This window comes from Opisthocomus hoazin, chromosome 1, assembly GCF_030867145.1.
Source record: "Opisthocomus hoazin isolate bOpiHoa1 chromosome 1, bOpiHoa1.hap1, whole genome shotgun sequence".
Classification (NCBI taxonomy): Eukaryota; Metazoa; Chordata; class Aves; order Opisthocomiformes; family Opisthocomidae; genus Opisthocomus; species Opisthocomus hoazin.
Window position 1 is genome coordinate 49578752 of NC_134414.1, and position 21936 is coordinate 49600687.

The 21936-nt window shown below is 42.5% G+C and overlaps 1 protein-coding gene across 8 annotated transcripts in view; it reads right to left on the reverse strand.

Annotated features, from left to right (window-relative positions):
* Window positions 1-405: 405 nt before the first annotated feature.
* Window positions 406-21936, reverse strand: part of KLF12 (KLF transcription factor 12) — a 256583-nt gene continuing 235052 nt past the window's right edge. For all 8 annotated transcript variants that reach the window (XM_075423015.1, XM_075422969.1, XM_075422990.1 and 5 more), the window contains one exon: window positions 406-9828. In XM_075423015.1, the coding sequence (XP_075279130.1) occupies window positions 9647-9828 (182 nt within the window). In that variant the 3' untranslated portion in view covers window positions 406-9646. The remainder of the gene's footprint in view (window positions 9829-21936) is intronic.

Genomic DNA, 21936 nt, shown 5'->3' on the forward strand with positions numbered 1-21936 from the left:
AGCGTGAAGCTGATGTTTCCAGTGGGCCATCTCCCTCCTTCAGTAGCTGTTCCCTGACTTCCCAGGCAGCCCGCGCGAATCCCCTCTCGGCTGCGTGGGTATCACCTCCGGCACGGCGCACGTTAACCGTGCCAGCTTCCCCACGCACAGGGGAAGAAGAGGGAAAGAAGCAGAGACAGACACACAATTCCATTTTAAAGTACTCTGGAAACTCAGATTATATAGTAATGCAAAATATTTTTATATCATCCCAGGACATTTTTGTTTATACTGCTGAGTGCTGTTTTATTTGTTCCAGCTTTGCCACAGATGCACAAACACTGTGAAAGGAGAAAGAATGTCTACTCTATACCATGGCTTTTAAAAAATCAGAAAAGCAAGTAAAATCCATTTCTTAAGCAAACATTCCATTAAAAAAATCACTATATGTTTATAGAAAAGATTTTTAACAAAGGTTTAATTTAAAAAAGTTAATAACTGGGTGTTCCAGAAGGTTTGAGTCATCCACAGTAATAATTAGGGGTTTTGCTCCATACAAAATGCTTTATTTAGCCTTCATGCCTCCATTCAGATAATTATACAAATGCATACATTTAAAGGTTTAAACTCTATTTCAATTCACAGCTCAATCCATAGGAAAGTTGAATACAGAAAAGCAATGCACCAACAAAATATGTCTGAGACACTATTAAAAACGATAACACTTGTTCATTTCAATCTTTGAGAATAGACTGGAATAATCATCCTCTGACAGAATTTCCTTAGGGGACTCCCTTTACATTATCATAGGGCAAAAATCACCATTTTACAGTAAGAGGGAAAAAGCTCTGAGTATATTTACAATACATACACTATACATAAATACAAGAACAACACTTACATAATATTAATAAACTCGTAACATAGGTGTTGCCTAAACACTACGTAGTATATAAATGCAGAGGAAACTATTGGGAAATTAGATCTTCAGATGATTACTTTTATTTTTGAAGAAAAGAAATTTTTGCATTTAAAAGCTTTTGAAAAGAAGGCAAAAGAAAAGACTTAAGGAACTAATATGCTTGCTTGCTAGCACTGGTATTTTTATTCCTTTTAAGTGTAGGACTTCTATTGACACTACTATCTCTATGGGGCTGCCGATAACGACCCTCCCTTTTGCATCTTATCTAGGAAAAAGATTGAGGTGCCTACATACTAATTCCACTGCTGTGAAGCTTCAGTCCCATATGAATCACTTTGTAAACTAAGGGATGTTTTTGTATTTTTACACAGGAGGATCAAGTGAACACTCACTGGTACGTACAACGACTACGACCTGATTAAAAGGAACAATTTCGGGCCAAACGCAACCCCATCCTTAGGATTTTGTTCAACTAATGCCATCGGGGAATTTGCTTCTTCCATAAGTGACTTGGCCAAGAATGAGATTTTTCATTATTTTTGCTTCTTCCTAAACACAGCTGAAAGAACTTTCCAATTTAAGGGTAATTTTGACCCCCCATGTTGATAGCAGTGTCCAAATCTGTCTTTCACTTGAAGTGTACGAATGCGTGTGTCTGTGTGTGTGGGTTGAAGGTCTTAAGGCTGATGGCACATGAAACCGAAGTCATTCATTACTCTCTCTCTGTATATTCTATTGCAAGAGCAAATGGGAGATACAACTTTTTCAGGACAAGAGAGCATACTGTGTAGGAGGTGTTCAGCAGAGAACTTACATTACCAAGGAAGAAATGTACGGGACAATAAGCAAAGAAATAAATCTTGGGGGGTTTTAAATGAAAAATAAGATGGAAATGTAGTAGTGAAAACCAATTTGAAACCAGAAATGACAACATGAACTCTGAATTGTGAAAAAGATTAGTTCAGCCGTGAACATTATGGCTCAGACTGTCTTTCCAAAGAAGCTCTTTACATCTAGCAAGGCAGGGAGAGGGAGAAAAGCAGTATCTCAACTTATTTCTGTATTTCACGGTTCATGCTTATCACAATCCATCAAAGCCATCACCTGTGGCCCCCTACCAGACACTGAACTACTGTTTTTTAAATGCGGAGGTCACAGCACGGAGCAAGCTTTAGCAAGTCAATGCGAGAACCACCACTCACCTCTTCTTTTGTAACTGACAGCATCTCGGCTCACCGAAACTTTTGAGACTGAACTGGGGAAGATGTTGCAGGTCACGCATATGGACAATAGGACCTCAGGTAATTTTTTCTATCCTTCTTTTCATTAACAGCTAAAATTCACATGCCCACTTTTGCTGGTCTGGAGGACTGAACAACTGCGGAGTGAATAATCTAAAAATCACTAGACGGGCAACTCAGTTTATTTCATAATTTAAAGTCGGTAAGCACAAGGTGGTAGAGAAGTATGCTGGCAAATCAATAAAATTGAGAAAAAAACAACTCTGCGTTTATTTTTCAGAAGGAAGGAAAAAAACCCTTGCTCATTTTGGGATGGTGAAGACAAGGTGCCCTTTTCTACGCAAGAGCTAACACATGCAGGGCTGGAGTCAGCCAAACCTTCCAACACTGCAGGTCTCTAAGGGTGCCTCCTCGCCGCGTCGCTGCTCCGGAACAAAGAACCAAACCCTCCTCTCCACCAGCGGCTCAGGTACGAGGTGAGAACCTAGTGTTTCCTTTGTCCTTCTGATGACACATTCCCTGGTGCCATCAAAAATGTCCAGCATTGAATTCTGTTCTTTTATGTGCTTAATATCTGGAGATTAAGTCCAGCATGACAGAATAAGTATATGCATATTCTGATGGGATTATTTCCGCTGGTGGCTAACACTTAAATAAGTTGTTACTAAACTAGTGGTCTTGTCACCTGATTAACCGACATGCATAAACATCTGGTTTTTACATGCAAATCCACGTGCTTTTGTTGTTGTTGCACCTGCACTTGCTTCTGTATCTGAGCATCTTTGTGCGCACCCAGTCCTGCCCCAGTGAACAAAAACTGAACACTCATCCTCCCACTCCAGCAGTAACCCATCGACGGCAGAAAAAGTCTAGGCAAAATCTGGAATTTTTCAAATGCAAAATTCTGCCTGGTTAAATGACACGTACAAATTCAGAGGATGGAGAGCAATCTTCCTTTGACAAAAGTATTAGGACCACCAGTTAAATTTTGATCTCAAATAAATTCATTTTTAGAAACAGAAGAAGCATGAGGGACGGCATTGCACTGCTATTTTAAGAATGCATTAGCAGCAGTTAATATTTCTATTTTTTTACAGAAACCTACCAGATTTAAAAAAAAACAATAATTGAGGAAAAAAAAAAGAGTGGAAGAGTCACAGCTAGCCGTTTTCTTGCAAGATCAATTAGTCTGTTGATGCAAACGTTTAAGCCACTCAGTATAGAAGCTTCCTCACTCCATTTTAAGGAACATCGACTTCTTGCTTGTTATTCAAATAGTCTCTAGACAAATAGTCCCCACTTTTTCACTCACTTGTCCCCAAAAGAAAAAAAAAGTGATATATTTTGTCCACCATTTCTAACATGATATTGAATACTATGAGCATTAGACTATGAACAGAAAGGAGACATAAGGCGAACTCTGTGTTTCCAGAGTCTGATGCAGAGGATTTTTTAAGAGAATCCCCATACTACCACATACCCTAAAAAACTCCACTGGGCTTATTGCTGGTTTTTGGATTATTTCACTAGAGAATACCCTGGATACATGGGCATATCAGACATAAATTAGGAAGAAATCCACTAAAACACTGCTGGACAATGACCTCCATTCACACCTACTGAGAATCGATATGGATACGAGTCATCTGTAAACTAAGATTCATTTTCTCCTTACAAATGTGTGACAGATGTAATCTGAAAAAATAACTAAAACTTCTAACACAGTATCTCAACATGTGAAAATAGAAATGGCACTTTGTGTTTGTTTCTGTGCTGCGCTACTGTCCGAGTAAAATTTCATTTTTACCTTATTGTTAACAGAATCCCGTAAGTTATTGCTGTGTAAAAGTATAGGAACATCCCACCGGTTCTAATAACAGGCACTTTCAGTTTCTGTTTCATCTTTTAAAATAGATTTTAGGCTATCTTGCTGAAGTGCATGTACATTTTAAATGTCACAACTGCCTCGCTACAATTAATTTTGTCGACATGCTACTGCACCTAGCAGACTAAACTCCTCTGGAACCAGCAAGGAGCAGCTGCCTATTTCAGGTCTGCAACTTTTATTCAAGATGCATTGTAGTCACAGAAATACAAGAAAAAAATCCAATGAGAGTGTGCCGTTACTGTATCTGCAGTTCACTGTAAAATGCCAGAAGGGGAAAAAAACCCACAAAAACCCCAAAGCCTTTCATATGGTTTTCATTTTGATTAAGTGTTTTTTTTCCTTTATTCAGTCAAAGACACTCTGCATGCTGACTTACTCGACGCTGAAGGACTCAGTACGACTCCGCTGTATCGCACGCCATCTGCGGAACAGCAAAGAAGTGGCCACTCCATTTTGCAGAGAAAACATGCTCTGACAAAACAGAGTAATTTACTTCTTATGTTCTGTGTTTAAGCTTTTCAAGGCATTATCTTACCATTGTTCCTGATGAAAACTCAAGGATTTTTAAAAAATTTTACTTCATTTAACCTATTTACACCCCATGTGAAATTGTGAGTTTCAAAATACTTTTCCACTATCACATATATTACAGAATATTTAAACTGTTACTAGTAAAATACTTTCAAGGTACTTTGATTTCTAAAGATGCAGTATCCTTATAGTTACATTTGTGTACTAAAACCTGGTTTACTGTGGAAATGGATCAGAATTTAAGCATTTTCAAGGGACCAAGGGGCCATAAGCATACATTACGCAGCAACTGTTCTGCTATAGCGGAACTGTGAAAATGTAATTATCTTTACATTTCTTTGCGTACTCCTCCAGTTACAAATCACAGGCAAAGGCATAATACAACAAGATGAGCTGCTTTCTTAAGAAGGTAGTATTTTCTTTTATAGTATTAATTTTCAATCATTCCTTTTCTGATTTTTTTTTTTTTTTAAAACAAACTTGTTTATTACCTGCGCATGGGTGGAGGGACGTGGAACGGCTGGGGTTTATAAGCACGGGTGTATAGATGAGCATGAGGGAGCAGGGCGGATTTACTGAACAAACTTAGGACTTGTCTGCTGTGGAAGATGCAGTTTCACACACTGACCTTTCCAAACCAAAGTTCAAACTAAAAAACTAAGTGGGATACTAATCGCAAAACTTACTCCGATTTTGAGGGACTCATCTTCAATAAAGGAGAAAGAGATTTTTTCCATTAAACAGCATTTATTATCAGAAGATAAATTTATAAATGGCAACTAGAATACATTTTCAATGTGGCTAATGGAAAACAAGACTGAAGATCACTGTTATTCCCATTATTAAAGGGGAGAAAGGTTGTCCAGCTATTTGTCCATGCTCTGCACTGTGAGTTAACCCCAACATCAACATCACTGATGTAATTTTCAACGCTGTTAATTTTGTTATACATTACTCCAGCCAATAATCATATATACAAGTCAGTCTAAATCTATTTAATTAATTGTGTAAGCATGATAGAGAATAAGGAATACTGCATCTTCATCCCCAAGTATAAACGGCTGTTGCAATGAGCCAATTTTACAGTGCTGAATAAAACAGGTGCTCAAAAAATAATGAGAATTTAAAATTTTAAAAGTTCTGTGTCAAAGCTGCTTGCTTGTTACGTTTTCCTACAATGCTGGCTACTAAGATTTCCTGACAAATCCATTGAATCCTTTTGAAACATATGAAATATGACACTTTGCAGCATAGTTTCCCTTGTCAGCTGTAATGGGCATGGTGGATATTACCCACCCTTCACTCACACTTCAAAGCATCAATCTCTGCCCTTCTGAAAGAATGGGACACTGTGTTATTTGCCTCTCCCCTCTCCCAACTGCTCAGCTGAGATGGACCTAACGCGCCGTGTCAAGAGGAGATCTGGTATTCCTCCATGCTGCATATGAATGACGTAGGCCTTCGCCATGGTTATGAAATGTCACGGACCTGCGGTGGGATACCAGGATTTTTGAGGAAACCACCCTGGAGCAATCGCCCTCGATCTTTGCACAAGCACAGAAGTTTGGCGGGTCTGAACCACGGCCACTGAGGGAAGGACGCCCTGAGATTCTGGGGGGTCAGCAGCTCCACACCCAAACACCCCCCTCCCACAGAGTAATTTCTTTTAAAACACTTCTGAAGGGGAAAACAACCCAGAAAACAACCTTGCAGAGTATTTGGGGTCAAAGCCTGTGGGTGCTGGTATGAATGAGAAACTTGTCATTAACCATGCTGGGTACCTGAAACCCAGTGGTGGACCACTGCTGGTTGTGTGCAGCTGTCCAGAGGTGACAGCAGCATGAAAAGCCCTTACATGTGTGCTGGAAAGGTTGAGGATACGCTTCCTGCCTGTGAAATAAGAAAATTTAGCGTACACTGCTTTAGCTTTTGGCTTCATTCTGTTACCACTGAGAGGCTCTGCGCCTGTGTCCCTTGGTGTGAGTGCTGCTTTAACCCTGTATCACTTTGGGGTTCCTTGAATAAAACCAGACCCTTGGGGTTCCTTGAATAAAACCAGACCCTCTTTCTGTTGCAGCCTCCTCTGCATAAAGTAATGGGCAATCAGCTGAAAGATGAGGAATTCCCACAGACCAGCCTTGCCCTCAGGAGATGAGCCTCCCCAGGGTCTATGATACGTGTGTTCCTCCCCGAGGCAGTTCAGAGCTGAACGTTGAAATTTAAGGCCTCTCACTTACTCTTGGAGGAGATTTTCTCTCTTCACTGACTACAGGGGAAGCCCAAAGCGGACACTGGTCTCTCCCAGCTATACACTGCCTTGGTGAATGACATCAGAGACAATCTCCCTTGCTGCTCCTCTTGTATGCTAACAGAACGGCCTTAAGAGTTTCTGGTCAAATAAACTTAATTTTCTATGGGAGAAAAAAATCACAGATTTTGAAAGAAATTCTGTATGCCATCAGTTCTTCAACTGAATTACTTCCACTCAAGTAATTACTCTGTAAAATGTTCTCGGGCAGGAAAATAAATTTATCAACTGACTTCTACCCAACCCGACTTCTTTCCCTAAACGCTGAGAAAGACAACTCCATTCAAGGGGATGATACTGAAGTACATAAAAGACAGAACCCTGACATAATCCATGAACCATCTCACACACGACACTGACAATTGCTTTTTTTTTTTTTAAACCCACAGCAGTAACAAACGCTGCTGGTAAAGCCCCAGCTCTGCTGCCCCGCAGCGCCGCACGGCCTATCCAGCAGCCCTGATCCGCCGCAGCCTCTTCCCGCTTGGCGTGGACACCGAGCGCCTCTGCCCCATTCCTCACTTGGAGCCGGCTACCAAAACGCTGCCGAATTTGGTGGAAGCCGACTACCACCGCTGTCAGTGGGAACTGGCAGAGGCACTTTTCCCCACAGCAGCTGCAGATAATTTGTCCTGCGTTTCTCTGCTGACCACTCGGCAGAGGGGAGCCTGAACTTAAACAGTACGGAAGTTCATCTTTCAGAGAGCTGATAAACTATCTGGTACTGGGAAATATTAAGAATGTATTTCAAGACTATCAAACTCTGGGGCCCGTGAATGCTGTTATAAAGTATTATCCCAGTCATATGAATCCTCAATTAACTGTAACCGCCTTCAGTATCTGTACAGGTACTCTGTGCTGGTTTTACTTAACGATTACCTTGATTGCAGAATCCCCCCAACATTACTACAGTTACTTCAGGAATCAGAAGTTAATTCAGGCTGGTCAAACATTTAAAAATGAACAAGTGGCATCACAAGCATAATCTGTGCAACTCCTGGAACCAAATATTCATAATTAAATGCACTGCAAAAGACTTTTATGTATACATCTTTCATCTCTAAAGCTATAAAAATCTCAACATTTCAAAATTCTTGCCAAGCCTCCTCTTCGTCAAATTTAGCTGAATAGAGAGATCCCTATGAGGAAAGAAAACAGAAAAACACTATTCCGTTTGCATGAACAACTGATGACTAAGAGTTTCTCTCTTTCCTACATCATTTAATTAATACAAATTGGTTCACAATTATAGAGCTGTATGGGAATGATCAAGAATTTCCTTTTATTTAATCTGAAAAGGCTTGGATTGAAAATCCCAGCAGAGGCAGCCACTGGTACCCATACAAAGGGCCATTTATATCATACTAGACAGCTGGCAAAATCTTGTTATTCCCTAACTCCCAGGGAGAAACCTAATGTCTTGCAGAACACCACTGCAGAAACATTTCTCCTTCCTACTTACGGTTTGTCCACCGACTCCCCAACAATCAGCTCTTTCCTCTATCTTTCCTGCTTTCCAGACACAAGTCTTAGGTTGAAGGAAAGGAAGTACTTAATTGTGGTACCTAGCAGGTCAGTGAAACCATCAGAAAGATTAACTTTAATGATCTTACATGCTATTTCTGCATAATCCCCCCTGCTTCTGTTGGTGTGGAGTAAATTCTTGTCTCGAGAGCCATTTTCCTCATTATTGCTTTTATTCTGCAAGAGATGGAGTCGTTTCTTCTCTGTTTTGTTTTGTTGGTACGATCAATTCCACTTCATGAATGGCTACACCACTAACCTTGGTACCAGCGAGTATACGATCTGACTGTTTCCTTGTGTTCAAATAATGGTCATGGGGAAGAGCATACCTGCACGAAAGAAAACTGCACGTTGAGAATGGGGTAGTAGCTTTCAGGTGGGCTTTTTCTATACAAATAAGAAAATGGTTCTAAATAAGTCCATGGTAAAATACAGATACTTAACATTGTACTTTCAGCAGAAATGCTGCTGCCCCTTGTTTATTTTACAGACTTCAACAACAACAACAACAAAAGAAAAGAAGGGGGGGGGGGAGATAAAAGGTTAAATGGCTGGTGTCCTCTAGGGCATAATGACAAATTGTGGTACAATATTAAAATGCCACCATCGTTGTTGCAAAAGTTTGCTCAAGCGACCCTTCAGCTCCAGCTGCGGGACCTCTCCAGCGGAATCTTCTTGCCTACCCACACGCAGCTTGTCTGTAGCACAGCTCGGGCGTAATGCTGACACCGGCCGGATAGTATTCAAAACAAGGGGAAGAGACGGGATAATGAAGGTCTAGCGGTCTTGCTCTCATCATCATCATCATCATCATCATCATCATCATCATCATCATCATCATCATCGGTTTGTGGTATCTAATCCTCCAATCAGCAGTGATTTTTCAGGAACAAAATGTCCGACAGCTGAGAAAACATACAAGCTATAAACACTTTTTGTCAAAGGATGCAGCATGTAAAATAATGCCCATTCCTGTAGCATTTCGGCTGCTGTTTCCCAGGTGATTGTGATGACACTTCCAGGGGGTAGCCATGCTGAGGGGCAGGCGGGGTTGACTTCAGATGACGAGGAGAAGAGTGGCACTTCTTTTCCTGCTTTTGTTTTTTTAAAATTTCTGTGACTATTTATTTTGTTATGGACATCAGGGAAAGCCCTGCCTGTTAACACTGTAGAGGGGGATTCAGCCCTGCTGAATTCACTCCGGGTAGTTAAGAGACCCAGCTCTTAAACTCGGCTGGAACAGGTAGCGTTTCTCAAACCAGCATGTGCCTGCGGCGGTGGAGCGCCAAGTGATCTGAGCGGGAGAAGCTGCGGTCACAGTCTGCACACTTGAATGGCTTCACTCCCGTGTGCTTGCGGTAATGCCTCGTCAGTTCGTCGGAGCGAGCAAACTTCCAGGTGCAGCCTTCCCAGGTACATTTGTAGGGTTTTTCTCCTGGGAGAGACAAAAGAAAGAGGGGAGGGGAAGGGGGAGGAAACAGGTGGTGACTTTCCCCTTGTTGCTTTTAATCCCCGCAAGCCCCTCTGCGCACTTCCCATGAACACCCACTGCCGAGGGGTTGGTTTAGGCCAAATTACACAACTATGAGGCACCGAATCTGCTGAATATAAGGAAAGGACCTTGAGATTTATCATTCCTGTGGCATCCACATGACTAAGAAAATCAACAGGATTAAGGCAACAATATAGATCCTACCTTGCAGGGGTGATGCGGGGATTAACATCAGGACAAAGGGCTGTGTAATTATTCTCATGATTACAGTGCGAGTTCGCTATCCTCGTCTCGTCAGGCTACACTTTCTCCCAAAATGGCCACATTAGTCGATATTTCAGCAACTTATCACAGGCTGCCACAGACTTTCAATTATTTTTATGAAGTTTATGAAGATTTCTAATTATTTGTGTAAACAACACTGCAGGACTTTTCTTAGCAAGCTGGTAAAAATGAACTACGGTTTCCCAATTAAACACAAAAATTCAATATGCAAAACGTCCTCTTTGTTTATAGCACTTAGTTCAGTACAATTGATTTTGCGTGTAAGGTATTACCAGGAATGGTGTACAATTTTCAGCCATGGGACTTGCACAAAGCTGTTGATACATACCCATTTACTTCAACAAGATCAGACTCGGGCTAAGTGTAGCTTTTTGGAAAATCCCACCCTCTGTTTTTTATTTAAAGGTGAGCATGATGTGTGCCCCATGTTCAGCATCATGTCATGTCAAAGAAGAAAATTAATACAGCAAAACAGGATTTTCTGCTTTCATAAAGCAAACTGCTACGGAACGCCATTTTTGCCACGTTTGTAGGCTATACGTCTTTGTGATCTCTATCACCGGCCCTCAATGCCTACATGTTAAATGCTCTCGGCAGTTACCTTGATCCCACAGTCGAACATGCACCAAAACTGAGGAAGGGAAACTGTGTGAGGTCCGTATGTACCTTCCTTTGGTGTGTCAAAAACGATTTCTTACCTCCCCTTCTGAAACCAGCTAATCACAACCAGGACAACAAAAGAGCATCTCTGCAACAACCGTTTCCTTCGTCAGGCACAATCATTCCTCAGTTATTTATTATCTCTCGTGAATCATCAGCAGCTTGCAAGAAACTGTTTCAATTACAAGAACCAGTGACGCAACATTTGCTTTGTCGTAGGCAGCACCTCCCTCCATGCGTCTCTTCAAAAGTCAATAAATGCTTTTGCTGAGAGCCCTCGGTTTCAAAAGAAAATTCCCCAGTAAGAATATCGTCACAAAGTTCAAACAGCCCTGAAAAGTCCAGCTGAAATGGCCATGGGTGCCTCTGCAAGGAAATCGGATGCTTTACAGGCATGTCAGCGGGGCTGTCAGCAACATCTGAGCTCCTTGGGTTGGTGCTTTCTGTGCACCATCTGGGCTGTGCTGCAGTTTTGATGTCAGATGGGGGTGGGAAACAGCTGCCGCACGCAGAACCCAGCAATCCAGGCTCTGAGGTGACCACAGCCCACAGCTGCACCAGCAGCAACTTAGCCTAGGTAATTTTATAGTCCTCAGCCAAGCACAAAGCACCAAACCGTGTTCATTGCCCTCGGGTGGCCGCAGCGTTGGGAATCCGGCAGATGCCGCGGGCTGGACGGGCACAAGCTACGCGGCAGAGGGCCGGCTGCACGCTCCTGCCAACGACACAGCGCTACAAAATGCGCCTGGATTTACCACCGAACTGTCTTACATACACACCCTTGCCAGAAACAGTTGGTGCACAGCACCGCAGAAGTACAGCAACACCCCCAGTCCAGCTCGGCAGGTCTGTCCCAGCGGTCTCGTCACACCCCACCAATGGTTTCCAAGCGGAGCGCTTGCCCCGTCCATCCGCAACGTACTTCTAAACTCTCTTTTTGTTCAGGCTCCAGACACTGCCCCAGTTGGTTCCTTTGACCACAGAGTGTTCTAGAAGCAAAATGAGGAGGTATTTCCCCAGCTTTGGATCCTTATTTAAAAGCATCTGAAATTCTAAGTCTCTCCCTGCCCAAGATCCTTCCCCTGCAACGGCCTCTTTGGCACGCAAATCCCAGCTCTCCCTCCCCTCAGCAGAAGACAAATGGAGGACCCAATGCAGGGAGGGATGGTTGGTGAAAGGGAAATACCAGAAATAGTTTGTTCGTCCATTAAAACTCTATCGCTCTGGGTAAGCAGCGAAAGTCAGCTGATGGGAGGACGTGAGCGTGGGTCACTCAGCTGGAGTTCCAGGTGTCGCTTCCAGCCTCCCTCCTCCATGAGTCCTGCTTACCCAGCCCCCTGTGGAGCTACGCAAAAGAGACAGGACTAACCACATTCCTCTCCAGCTATTTACACCACTGAAGGAGGATCGCTCTGACAAGCTCAACCTAAGAAGACCTTTCATTATGTTCAATTAGATGCGTGTGTATAGCATAAGAAGGAAAAAAACAGGCAAAGCAGCATTACTCTGAAGACATTTGCTCGTGCACCTTAAAAACAGCAGTGTAAAGAAAACTCTGAAACCTACGATTTTTCATTAAGATTAAACAACAACATCGTATGCAAACCTAAGTCTTCTTCCTAGGTAACACTATACTAACTGTTAACCTTTTGTCTGGTAACTTCCCAGACATGAAGAGTGCCCACTGAATCTGTACCAACTACAAGTAAAAACTGGAAAATTCAGGAGTTCAAAGGATGGAGAAAGGACCAGCAGGAGTGGAACTACTAGAGAACGGGAATCTGGTGTCAGATACCACACACCAGCTTTGGCTGATGAGCCTGAGCACTCACAGCTGAAATTCTCAGCACAACCAACAGAGAGATGCTGGACCTCAAGCAGGGCAACTTGGAAAGTGCCAAGTGAGGAGGTGGACAAAACTAGTTCATTAACTGAAAGAAACGAGCCCCAGTGCTTATATACACACAGAGATTGCCATTTCAAGACAGGATTGTAGTGGAGTTGAAGTCAAATACTCAACCACTTTGACTCAGACACTTCTACCTCTCTGCGAGCACTTGAGTTTAAGAACCTAAAGAAACTCAGGTTCAAAGCACGGGCACATTTCGGCTCCTTCGATGGCTTGGCAGCTGCCCAAGCAAGGGTGCAGAGTTACTGTCATGCGCCCAGACACTCAAATTCTCATTCAGCTCGAAGGAGCAAAAGCAGGTGGTGTGAGTATTGCCCAACGGTAGTGGAAACATGGGAATGAAGGAGAAGACAAAACAGCAGGCAGGCTTTGGAAGATGGTCGTAAAGAGAGCTGCAGAAAGAGACTAAGGACTTGCGGCAATTAACACGAGGAGCAAAAGAAAACTGGAAAAAGATGAAACCCTGCTAGCCATTTCTGTCTTCTGAATCTATAAGGTTTTAGACCTACAGAAGTTACCCATTTAACAATAAATGCCTGAAGCTCTGAACATTTTCACAGGAACTGACCCTGTACTTCCGCACCTGTCTTTGAGTGCTCTCTTGTTTTGCCCCAAAACCTGACAAAAAGATCCCAAAATACAGAGTTGTATTCTGATGCTATTCCACAGCTCTGTCTTGCAATACATGGGCAGTGAACAGTATGCCACGACAGGCATTTACATGGATCAAATGGGACCCTGGAGTATGAAAAAGTTCTTCCAGACAGTTCCCTGCAGAAAATGAGTATTTTCTATTGTTTGGGGAATTTAATTATGAAGTTTTAAAGGTATGACTCAATGCCCCAAATGGAATTAGTAATTTTTTTAATCTTCTGTTAACAAAACATCTATTTCTAAGAGCCCTCCAAAACGTTGCCTTTTGTAGTCCAGATGCCACAACCCAAGTTAGTTTAATTAATTTTACCGTATTATTTTTCCTACCCTACCATGACTCCTCTCACTTAAGCACTTAAGAACATAGTTACAGCGGTTACTCATTAAATCCCCCTAAACTCAAACAAATAATGAATTAATAGTACTGAATAATGACCACTGTTCAGACAATCCTTCCAAAATTTTCCACCCTCCCCATAGCCCAACATCTGTCTTCCCATGTCCTTTTTCATGTACTCCAGCTTCCAGAAGATCATCCACCCGAGGAAATAAATCTCCCTGAAACTTTTGCTTTACAACCCAAAGACATTCACATCTTCCTCAAAAAAAAGCCCTGTGTGCGTACCACCGCAAGACCATGCCACCTAACAGATTGAAAAGACCAGGGTCTGTTCTACCTCGGGCAGAATTTCCCACGTGTTATGTTCCTTGGCAGTTCTCCTCTGCCCATCAACGAACTGGTATCACGGTATTTGACGCTAGATGCCTCAAAGACGGGCACCACAAAACCATCATGTTAATAGTTACGGGTTAGTGTGCCAGCAGGGAAGTGCTCCAGAGCTCCAGGAAACAGAGCTGGGCTGACATTCCCTAGACACAAAACTTCATTTACTGCAGTTGCAGATGCTCTACGTTCTCCCCATGCACTTGCAGATCTTTTCATTTGTGTGTTATTTAAGCTCCATTTATTCTTCAGTTTAGCAGGCTCTTGGCAACCATGTCATTAAGGAATGATAAGGTAATGCCATCTGCTACCAGGACAGAAAACATCCTAGTGATGAAGTTCTAAACTCGTTTCCTTCTCTGACACAAACTCACCTCCCTCTCTGGCATTACAGGTGAGTGCCATGTCCCTTCTTATTTGTGTCCTCTTCAGATATTTCCATCTATCCAATATTTCTGCACATGGAATTGTCACCATGACTGAGTTATTACATCACTTCTCTGTAGCCCCTTCTTGCAACAGTACTCAACATTTTGAAACAGTTGCAATATTTTCATTTCAAATAAGAGTCAACTAGGAAATAAACATAACGGACTGTCCAGGGGTACAGGTTTCACCGTCTAGCCTGATTTTTCTGTATTTAAGCTTTCATCGCCCTGTGAAAGAGCCACAAGCTGAAATTCCACTTTCAAGACGGACAAAGTTAGAAAAGCACTTGGAAATGAAATTTTGTTTATAGATTTGTGCACTTTGGGAGGGTGGGTGCATAGGGGAGATGCCGTCCCTCACTCCATTCACAAAATACAATGGGTGTGAGTCAAACTTGCATGGTTCAATCGGTGGCAACAGCCCAGCCCTGCTATCTACAGCCACATCTTCATAGCTCAGTTTCTACTGCCATTAGTCTTGGAGGAGTATTCCCCCCACAAAACCAGACTGAGGTCCTAAGGACTTTGGCCATACCAAGTCGAAAGAAAATAAATAATCCAGCAAGCACGCCTCTGCCTATGTTTGATGATGTTAAATTTTCTCATCAAAGTCAAGAGATTTGCAACTTTGCAGGGTTGAGGACATCTCCTGGAGATTCCTGGTTTGGTTTCTGCTACAGGACATTATGCAATATATATATAAGGTGTAGGATTTAGTCAGCTGGTTTCAGTTCCCACATAAACACCAGAATTGTTCTGAAACATACGGGACAGTCACGCTGCAACCACACTGACAGGACTGTGGATGGAGAAATTTCGTAAATTGAAAACCACAAATGATGGCTAATTAGATTTTGCATTTCTACTAAAAATAAGTGATTTCAGGCAGAAAAGAATCATTCTGCAGCAAAACCACTATCTGATAATGAGCATCCTCAGGCACTCCCAGAGGAAGAGGGCAGCTTAGCTTTTAGACACCGGGGAAAGGGAAAAATGACAACTCTTACATTTTGTGTGATATTTTTGTTAGTGTAAGTTTTTAATGAAAAAACATCAGAGTACTTATGAAGCACTTTCCCACTTCAGAGTGCCTTCTAAAGCTTTTTTTAAAATGTAATCCTTCATAAAAGTCTGTCTTCCTAATAGCATTGTGTAACAAACACTGTGCCCATTCTGCAGGTAGGAAAACCAGCACAGTGAAAATCAGCATCCTTCCCAAAACTGCAGAGAAAGTGAACAGCAATGCTGTGACTCACATATTAGCAACACCTTACTTTCTGTAATGAAACTGCTAGATCTCAGTTTCATCCCTTTAAAAGTTTGAAATATTTTCAATAATCTTGATGCAAAAATCTAATTTGATTATTTAGATGTCCTTCTAAAGGTCATTTGGGATCTCTGGTTTCAAGTTACTGATTCACTATATCTCTTTGGTGAACATATAGTGAATTTTACTTATGTGGTTCAGCATTGTCAAAATATGCAAATAAAGTATCTTTCTGGGAGGAGATTAAAGTTTCGTATCAGTTGAGCAAGTCTGGGAAAACAATTTCTATGGGCAGAACAGGAACGTACTGTGCCGCCTGTGATATGTCTCGAAATTCAGGTTTTTTATTCCTTGTTCTGAGTCTGACTCAGGCAAAGCACAGGGACATGGTTTCTTCATGCAAAAACTGGGAACAAAACAATTTCATCAATTCAAAAACAGTGACAACCTCCACTCTAAAATGAGAGACAGAACTTCATCACACTTTTGGCATCTCTTGAACTGATTGTTTACAAGCTCCACTTCTGACAATCCAGGCACGAGTCCTTTTCCCACATCTCAACACACAACTATCCTTTAATTTCTCTGCGCTGCTGAGCTTGGGTCCTGTTTGCCATCCTGGCCCTTCTTCTCACTCCCTCTGCAAGGCCAGTAGTAGTTCAGTAACCTTACCTCTTTCTTTCTCCTGCTGTTCTCCCACGTGCCCCTCTAGGTACACAGCTGCCTCAGTTTGCTGCTAATTCAGTACAAATCCCAGCAAAAAAGCCTTTGTGACCAGACTCATAAAAATCAATTCTCTGTAATTTAGGCAGGCAAATCTATTACGTCTGTCTCAGCCCTGTTCTGTCACTGTACACACAGAAGAGAAACAAAGAGGGGGAATCCAAAAAACTTCTGTTACACATTTTCTCTTTTTGGGCTTCTGCACAGAGACTTTGCCCCACGATGGGACATACTTAGCACTATGTGAGCTACAAAGGAAATAATGCTCTGGGACAAGGATAAATGTACATTGCCAAGGGCATTGCCAATGTAAAATGATAAATATAATTCCTGTAAAAACAGAAAACATAAAATTTTTGGAAATGTAAAAGGCCTCTTCCTGTGCACCTGAATCCAGCAGCCAGACCAAATCCCACCAGTAGATAATAAATGGCATTTTATTACCCTTTCTGATAACTTTTTCCCCGTATGACATGGCACATATATAAATATTTAAGTATATGTTAAGTGCATACATGTACACTTAACATATATATTTTTTATACATATATGTAGTGGAAGATGGCATGAAGTTTCCTCCTTCCTCCCAGCCACAGCAAATACATGGGACTATCAAATTTCCAGTGCCATGGGGAAGACTGAGATTTCTCCTTTTACGGCAGCCTTCACTCACCAAGGCATTTGGGAAAGGCGATGTAACAGATCCGCACTTCCCTCAGCAGCCAACTGCACGGAGGGTGCCTGCCGAACTGCACTTAAATCTCTTTAACTGGGGTGCTGCAAGCCTGGATTTTAGTCTGGTCTCCCCAGATAAAGCACCTTTCCTTCACTGCGGTCCGTAACTGCAAGGGAGACGCCAAATAAGCGACACTTCCCTTTCCATCTGCCCCCGATTCTGCTACCGTCACTCCTCCTGGACGCTCCAGGGACTGCTCCACCACGTTCATCAAGAGCAATACCGATGTTTCTCGGTATAAAAGCTAAACTTTCCACTACCTGTAAAAACCAAAACAACAAACAAACCCCCAAAGAAATAAACTAAGAAAAAGTAACAAAAAGGGCTCCAAGGGATGAGCTGCTTCGCACTGCTTGGCACAATCACTGATTGGCACTGTGCTAGCAGTCAGGCTCACGCCGAGGCCGGGACCTTGGTGTGCCGGGCTGCCTGCAGAAACGCAGCAGTAAAAAACCCACCTCCCACTGAAGTAGGGTTGTGAATGGCATTAAACTTCCCAGATGAACAGATACTGATTTTTATCACCATAAAATGCAAAATAAATACATACAATACTAAAGAAAAATATTAACTGACAAAAATACACATGACAAGGGGAAAAAAATTTGAGAGTTAATGTGACAAAGATACCACTACTTTTCCTACCCTTTGTGGAGAAAACACTGAAGTGCAGAGAACAACCCCTCGTCCTACACAGGTGTCATCTGACCTTTTTCCCTTCCCACAACACCGGAAGCTTTTATAAAATCTCCCCAATTTTCTACCTACTTATTTGCAAAAAGTGAAGATGGAAAACACTAGCTTTCAGGCTCTACCTCTTTTGTCCTTTTAGCTGTGGAAAAAAGAAAGCAGAAAAAAAGAAAACCTGAATAAAACACTTGAAGGCTTTTGTGAAGCTTACTTGCAGTTTTGAGCATGCTCCACTCTCAAAGCCCGTGCTTCCGATCGAAGGCTGCCCTGAACAGGACAGGGCAGGCACGAGCAACTCCAGACACTCAAAAGACACGGGGTATCATCAGCAACAGGCATTTCAGCAGCAAGCTGCCATCCTGTTCCCTCTCTCGAGGACTGACTGGGCGGCAAGACTTAACGGCCTTGTAAACCCTCTACTGTGTACTTGCTCCTCCAGGTCTGGACGCAACATCTGGGAAAGCATTTTGGAGGAACAGGGAGCAGAGAGGTCTTTCTCGCCTTCGTGCCACTGCACATGGTAGACCACAACCATGCCTGAGACCTCAGATGAACTGCAGTTCTTTGGAGGTAGAATATTAAGTACTAAATGGTTTGCTCAGAGAAAATTTGATTCTGCATAATGAAATCATCATTATTCCCTCGTGCCACACACAGACAAAACACACATGCACCCCATATTTACAAAGTCAAGGGGCACTGTTGCAAATATTTTTCATAACCTTGAGACTGCAAGCAATCACAGGCGCAATTAGACTTGCTTTCCCATCAAAGTGCCTTGGAATCACACGTGGGCACTCTTCCATATCGGCACAGCATCAGACCTACAATGCAGAGGAATGACTCCCCGTGTGCAAGGTAAGGTTCAGAGCTTGCAAAATGCGCCAGAAATGAAATCATTTAACTTTCCACAGAGCAGCTATTGGAAGAGAACTGGATGTACAAGCTCCCTGTGGTATGGACACCTGCCCGTAAGTAGCTGGCCTCAGACAACTATCTCACCACCTCCAGAGGTTCCCATTTCTGAACATGACCTTACCAGGCTACGGCGGCATTGGTGAGCCTGCCTTTATACCCCGGTATGTATTGCACCAGCAGACATCTACTTTCAAACATCTTTCTGTCCTGAAATCTGAACCCCATCACATCAATGGGAATTGGCTGAGGCTTCAGCAGCCCTGTTTATTAAATAATCTGTTTATCTTCTAAATAGAAACTGCATGAAGAAAGAGCAGAAAAGCTAGAAGTGAAAACTTCCACGAAATATACTGGTTTCCACATTGGAAAGCTTTACTGTTTATTGAAACTGGCAGTTAACCTTAAACACTAAAAGAAAGTATTTCTTACAAAATAAAAGGATCACCCAATACAAACAGAACCTCCTATTTTACTTAAAGCAAATTAATTGTTAAATTGGCTTTGTTTATTTAAATTCCCAGTTTCTGGAACAGCATGTGAACCTGCTGTTGCCGCTTTTTTCACCCGACAGATTTACATGGAGGAGGGAGAGCTCTGTGCTAAGGGCCTAGGGAGCACACAGGACACGAGAAAGAAAAGCTGGGCTTTTGAAGAGGGAGTCTGGAGGGTAGGTGATTAAGAGGTGTAAATTTTAAAGTAGGCCAAAAATCTACACGGTTCAAGTCAAATCCAGAAGGATTATTTTAAAAATGTTGCTTCCTCCCAATATTTGCCTAGAGAAGGGATTACAAACCTGTAAATATCTCTCTGGAACTTATAGCTAGCAAAAGGCATTAAACAGACCTTAAAAAAACAACAGGTGATGAATAGAGTTTTAAAACCTACAGAGCAAAAATAACTTTTTTTGGTGCCTCTGACTTCTTAAGTCCGCTCCGAAATTGCTCAAAGGAAAATACGAACAAAGACTAATGACAGGGGCCTTTTCATATTAAAATAATATATGGAGCAACAGTGAGTGAGAGGAATGCAATGTTTGAAAAAGCACAGACTAAATAAAACACCCATGTACTCACTAGCCCTCTTTCTTCTAGGGTGGTGTCTCAGCCCAGCTATAAATGAACATCTCGAGAAGGAGCTGCTGTCATTTTCTCAGGTACAAAACCACATTTCTGAGATGTTTACTGTCTCCACGTAACACTGCTGAAGACCCCTGACACTGACAAATTGGTTTCATTACGTCTGCAGCAAAGGTATTTGCTCTCATCCCTCAGGAATGATACAGGCATTGATCAAGGACAAAGCACCAAACACTAAAAAAACTCCTTTGGCCTGGGGGGTACACTCAGCCTGCCTCTCTAAGAGCCTAACGAAGCAGCCACTTCTTCTGCAGCAGCGGCACCAAGATGAGCCATTCGGTGCTGCTGCTGGTTGTGGCTCACACATGAAAAGCAGCAGCTGCAGCCCAGTATCGGAGCCCCAGAGAAGGTGCTCTGGTTGCAGCCCTTGCCCTCCTCCAGCCCTCCGAGGCAGGAGCAAAGCCACGGCTGTGGCTATATGATGCCCTGCACTCATGGACTAAATCCATTCCCATTTCACATCAACTGGAAAGTCCCAGGCTTTTGCTGCTATGGACCTCAGAAAGCCACTCTGCCACATTCCTCCAGAAACTTGTAACTAATGACTGAAATAAGGTTGCACTGAAAAACAGAACGCTGATTACTTTTACAATAAAAGAAAATCCTACAAAGGTGAGAGACAGGGAGCTATCTCTTCTGTATCAGACTTTCTAAAATTATGTCCCACATAACCTTAAAGCAGGCGTCTTCTTCCTTTATTGACCTCTTCAGGATGATTCACACAATGTTTTAAACTCCTTGGGTTTCTCTGTACGGTAAGAGGGTAGCCACAATGAGCTAGAACTGGATTTAGCTGCGAGCAACTTGAGATGTGAAATCCAAGACAAATTAAATTTCCCTTTAAATGACTATGTAGTTGGTTAGATTTCTCAGGTCACAGTCTCCATGCTAGGCACCGCTTTGGGACACATTCACACCACTCAGTGTACTCTGCATACTTAGAAAAAAGCGCAGAGCTTTAAATCACCTCCACATGTACTATGCATTATACATATTACAAGTCTCTGTGCCCTTTACCAGGCCCCCTACCAGAGAGCATAATTTGCCTCTTCAATTTACATAGTATGCCTCAGATTTACATGCTCTCCCCATTTAAGAGGAGACAGATGATGTCTATGAAAACTGGATCGTGATATGCAAAGGTTAGCTCTGGTACCAACAGGCCCGCCATTCAGGTTAAAACAGAATATCGCATGCTAGGATTTGCAGACTAAGTAGCCTGTGGAGGAGAAGTGAAAGCAGCTTTTAGCTTAGCCCGTGACCGGGTGCAGCACCACATGCACGCCCCGGGACGTCGTCCACAGCCAGCAGCCACTGCCCTGCCCTGCCTCTGCTGGCAGCCAGAACCTGCCATCTTGGGCTATTTGTGTTTTTCATTATTCAATGCGTTAACGAGGCAACTGAAATCAGTATGAATAAAAAAATACAAAAGGGTTTGTATGCTTTTCCTACGATCACTGTCATCGATCCAAAAGGTGATTTCACTTTATAATGTCTCCTTTGCACTGTTACAGCAACTAGCTCCAAGGGTCCCGGATGTTTGGTTTTGTTTTCCCTTTTTCCTCTCCCTAAAACTGACTCCCCCATCCCCTCATCTTTCCATACGCTCCCTTTATCCATAACTATTATGCTGATTGAGGCTATAATGAAATGTATTACTTCACCAGAGACTTTACTGCCTTGTATTTGACCTGATAAATGGCGCGACTGTAAGGCTTCGTCCTGCTGCCTTCACCATACCTAGCTTACAAACCTATTTTCATAACAATTACAGATGATTGAAAAATAATGACAAGTTAAGTGAAATTTTGCAGAGAAATTACAAACATTTTTCACTACTTTGCAGGTTTCCATTGACTTTTCAAAAACGTCCAGCCACCTAGAGAGCAGGTCAAGTTGCATGTCCTCAATTCTATGGCAT